Genomic DNA, 4,805 nt, shown 5'->3' with positions numbered 1-4,805 from the left:
GGTACAAATATAATAATGTGGACATTTAAAACATGATTAAAAGTAAAATTAATTTTACTTTTGTTAGTTGACATGACTTATGTACACATTGGACAATTATAGTAGAGTAACAGAGATGCCACGTGACGCCACGTGACGTGTATATATATAGTCACGCACATATTTGTATAGATAATTGTCAGCTCAATATATGGGGGATACAGACTACAATATTCCTTTGAAGTTAGAGGACTACAAATAATTTATGGATTTAAACAGCTATGCAATCTTTTGCTTAATGCGAAGATACACTAAGCTATCTTAAGAAAAAAGAAACATACCTTATCAAAAAAAAAAAAAGAAAAAAGAAACGTAGGTTTAAAAAGCTATGCTAAAATCCACTAAGCTATTTAAGAGAAAAGAAACACAGACTATACTATGAATTGAATGAATTAGTCAATAGTAGTAATTAATAACGATGGAGTCCAACCAAACAACATAGAAATAAGTCAAATAAAAACTTCCGTGTTCAATCAACCAACATGATCAGAAATCATACATACATGCACTGCTAAATAACCTTATCAAGACTTTTCTCCACATAACTCAACTATAAATACCCCCGTGAAATCACACAATCTTCTCATCAAAACAAAACTACCCAAAAAAAATGACACTTCTTTTGAAAAACACCTTATATTTAGCCTTAATCATCTCAGTAATCTCATCATTCCCAACTTCATTGTTTGCACAAAACTGTGGGTGTGCCCCTAACCTATGCTGCAGCAATTTTGGGTTCTGTGGCACTGGAACACCTTATTGTGGTGTTGGTAACTGTCAATCTGGCCCATGTGAGGGTGGCACTCCAACTACGCCGACTACTCCAACTACTCCTACTACGCCAGGAACTGGTGGTGGTGGCTCATCAGTGTCTGACATAGTGAGTCAAGCATTTTTTGATGGGATTATAGGCCAAGCTGCTGCATCTTGTCCTGGGAAAAACTTCTACACTCGTGCTGCTTTTCTTAGTGCTGTTGATCCTAAGTTTGGAAACGAAGGTTCCAGCGATGATAACAAGAGAGAAATCGCTGCCTTCTTTGCTCATATCTCGCATGAGACTACCAGTAAGTGGTTCATTCCTTTGTCTTACGTTTTGAAAGTTTTCCTCTGCACTACACTACTTAAGCATCACATTTACTGATGTAAAATGACTCAGTACTGCCAGTAGTAGTCACCATATCTATGATTTCTCCTATTTATTTACTAACCTTTTTAGTTACTTAGCTATTTGGAGTGTCACAACAACGAACGTGACTGTCAAAGGACCAATTCAACTAAAACCTTAAGCTGATGCTTGGAGACTTGGAGTCCCAGGAATAGTTTAATACTCTATCACTTCCCCTTACGCGAGAGCCCATTGGGCTTGAAGTGTGGATGCAGCATAGGTCTCCCTCATACCTGACGCTAAATATTCCACTTAGCAATGAGGGGGTGGATGAGAACTGAACCCGTGACCTTTATGTCACACTCTGATACCATGTCAAAGGACCAATTCAACTAAAAGCTTAAGTTGATGGTTAGAGTCCCAGAAATAGTTTAACACTCTATCAGTGACTAACGTGACTCACATGTTCTGTTTTCTAGATTTGTGCCACATAGAAGAGAGAGATGGAGATGTTGGTGACGCCTACTGCGATCAAGACAAGGCAGCTCAATACCCTTGCGCTGCAGGCAAGAAGTACTACGGGAGAGGACCTCTTCAACTGTCATGGAACTACAACTATGCTCTTGCAGGACAGGCGATTGGATTTGATGGTCTTGGAAACCCTGAAAAGGTGGCTACTGATGTTAATACATCTTTCAAGGCTGCAATGTGGTTTTGGATGACTAATGTTCACTCCGTTATGAACCAAGGTTTTGGAGCTACCACCAAAGCTATTAATGGCGCGCTTGAATGCAATGGCCAAAACCAGGATCAAGCCAATGACCGTATTCAGTTTTATAAGAAGTATTGTGCTGATTTTGGTGTTGCTCCTGGTGATAATCTTACATGTTAATTTCGACAAGTTACAAGTATATCTCAATATAGTACTTCTATATGATATATACATTCATGTTTATTAGTTGCACTGAGGTATAATTTACTGAATAAAACACAGATACTATGTAGTACTAGAATGTTGTTCTTTCTTGATCTTGCTATGAACAATGAATATATAATAAAAGGAATTACATGAGCATTTCTATGTGGTTTTCCTCTTATATTGATACACAGTGATTAGTTGTATGAATTATTTTCTTGAGCCTAAATCATGTAGGGAATTGGTGTTACTAACACTCCTCACATGTTACATGGGCTCTTACTGCGATGGTGCACTAGTAAGATAATATTTAATTACTGCGCATAATTTGTTGTGGTTACTAAAAAGTGCACAATAAAAGGTATGCGTGTCAAAATTTTGAGATAAATGCATATTTGCTGCGGTCTGTTATAAGAATCTAGCAATATGTGCAAGGAAAATGATCAAATTCGACATTTCACACTAGTCTTTATATAGTGCTCCATTTTTATGTAAAACTGCAACAATATGCTCATTTAAGCAATTTTTAATACTTCCTCCGTTTTTTATTAGATGTTACACTTTTCAAATCACGGACTTCTAGGTAATTTTTGGAGTGGAGAGAGATAGAGAGAATGAAAAACAAAAGGACCCCATGTGAGCATGTGAGCATGTGATAGGAGAGAGATAGAGAGAAGTTATTACCCAAAATAAAAGTGTAACATCTGATTTAAAATTTCCTAAAATAGAAAGTGTAACATCTAAAAAAAATGGAGGAAGTGACATGTTGCGTGATTTTGTCTGACAAACACACCAATTATATGTTCAATGCAGTGCCAGATCATTCGTTATTTATATAATCGAGATATTTGCCACGGTTGTCTGACAAACCGCCGCAATATGTGCGGATCTATATTTTTCAAAATAATAACCAATATATTGTGGCCCAATATGTGATATGTCTGTCAAAAACAAACACAAAAGCGTTGGAAACAATCAAACTATTTGCAAAGTTGGAAATTCGCTTGGAGCTGGTTTCCATTGCATAATACTCAATGGGTCATAGCAATGCTTCGATTCAAACTCCAAAGTGGTATTATTGGCTCAAATCAGTTAGTCTTAAAACTTATTTGCTAAGTGCGTGGGTTTCGGACAGGCTCAACATTTTAAAGCGCAATTTTTAGCAATGATGTTTGTCTAATGACTCTAATCTCTATTGTATAAGTCAACACATAGGGGTAGGGATGGAAATGGATCGGATTCGGGGCGGGTGGAACATCACCTGCATCCACCACCCGCAATTGTTTACTCCACCCGCATCCATCCATCCGTCATCCATCGGGTGAAACGGGTGGGTCGGGTGCTAAACGGGTGATGATATTTAGTATATTTTAAAAAGAAATTAGTGACATAATATAAAATAATTATATCAAAAACATAAAATATAAGTAATTTACATGTAAATTTTAATAATTGGGTAATGAGTTGGATGTTAAACGGGTGATGGATCGGGTGACGGATGAAAAAATTCTCACCCATCACCCACTTTCCATCCATTTAAATTCGGGTTTTCATCCATTTAAAATACCGGGTTAAGCGGGTGATGGATCATCCATCACCCATTTCCATCCTTACATGGGGGATACCAAAAAATAGAAAAAAAAAATAAAAGAAAAAAAAATAGAGAGATAACTACCTGTTTCATTTGAATGAAAAAAGGGGGAAAGTAGGACATTAAAGTGAACATGAGTTTTTTTGAAAAAACAAATGTAAAGACGGTTTTCTACCTACTTAATTTTATATTCTACTTTTCACACGCTATCGCACGCATTGCGTGCATGTAATACTAGTGTGTATTTGTGTGGCCATATACAATTATTTATGGATTGGCGAACTATCAATTTCGCTTTAGTCAGACTAGCTCTTGCCACAATGCATGAGAGAAATGATAAACCTCTAACTGCTAGATGTTTATAAACATCTAGCAGGGGTAAAATTGTCAATATATATGAAAAAAAGTTATCAGTCAAACAAAAAAGTAATCTCAAAAATTGGGCACTGTCAGAAAATTTCGATGCTAATATATGATGTTCATGCTACTACAATTTGTGTTCTTGTAACTATAACTAGTGTTTATGCAACTAAAAATAGTGTTTATGTATAAACAGATAGTGTTCGTATTTTTTTAATTGGACACTGTCAGAAGATTCCGATGCTAATATACAGTGTTCATGTTACTAGAACTAGTGTTCGTGTAACTATAACTAGTGTTTATGCAACTCACAGTAGTGTTTGTGTATAAACAGATAGTGTTCGTATTTTTTTTTACATATCTAAATAAGAGATAGAGAAGAGTAAAATAAAAATATGATGAAATTATATCAAGATGGATGTCTATTTGTAGAGAATAAAAATATATGAATATTGGTATATTTTTTATTTTTTTCTAAAATATATTTTTTGAGATATACAAGTTTTAAAAATTGGAAAAAGTAATTTGTTTGGATAAAGAATATAATGACATGTGTACCACTTATATGTTGCCATATGAATGTTAGATGTTTGGCAAACATCTAGCAGTTAGAGGTTTATCATTTCTCCAATGCATGAAGCAATCTTCCAAATATCGCAACTGGATACAATTCTCTCTTATAATTCGTAGAGCTCGGTACTGTGCTCTACGGGATCATATGGTGCTTACCTCTGCTTTGGTGTTGAAGTGAATTGGCAAGCTAGTCATTACAAGTAATCTGTTAGAGGATAGGT

General features: G+C 35.6%; 1 protein-coding gene across 1 annotated transcript; it reads left to right on the top strand.

Moving 5' to 3' along the window:
* The first annotated feature begins 612 nt into the window (after positions 1-612).
* On the top strand, positions 613-2,223 carry LOC104888888 (acidic endochitinase SP2). The gene is made up of 2 exons (XM_010673997.4): positions 613-1,103; positions 1,624-2,223. The coding sequence occupies exons 1-2, from the start codon at positions 650-652 to the stop codon at positions 2,034-2,036; spliced, it is 867 nt and encodes a 288-aa protein (XP_010672299.2). The 5' UTR covers positions 613-649; the 3' UTR covers positions 2,037-2,223.
* The last annotated feature ends 2,582 nt before the right edge of the window (positions 2,224-4,805 follow it).

The sequence above is a fragment of the Beta vulgaris genome, chromosome 3, assembly GCF_026745355.1.
Source record: "Beta vulgaris subsp. vulgaris cultivar EL10 chromosome 3, EL10.2, whole genome shotgun sequence".
Classification (NCBI taxonomy): domain Eukaryota; kingdom Viridiplantae; phylum Streptophyta; class Magnoliopsida; order Caryophyllales; family Amaranthaceae; genus Beta; species Beta vulgaris.
Note: the sequence above shows the minus strand (reverse complement) of the source record. Positions and strands in the feature narration are given on the sequence as shown.

Coding starts and splice junctions, on each gene's coding strand:
- LOC104888888 (XM_010673997.4), top strand. CDS start 650: ATGACACTTCTTTTGAAAAACACCTTATATTTAGCCTTAATCATCTCA. Junction 1,104..1,623: donor TATCTCGCATGAGACTACCA/GTAAGTGGTTCA, acceptor TCTGTTTTCTAG/ATTTGTGCCACATAGAAGAG.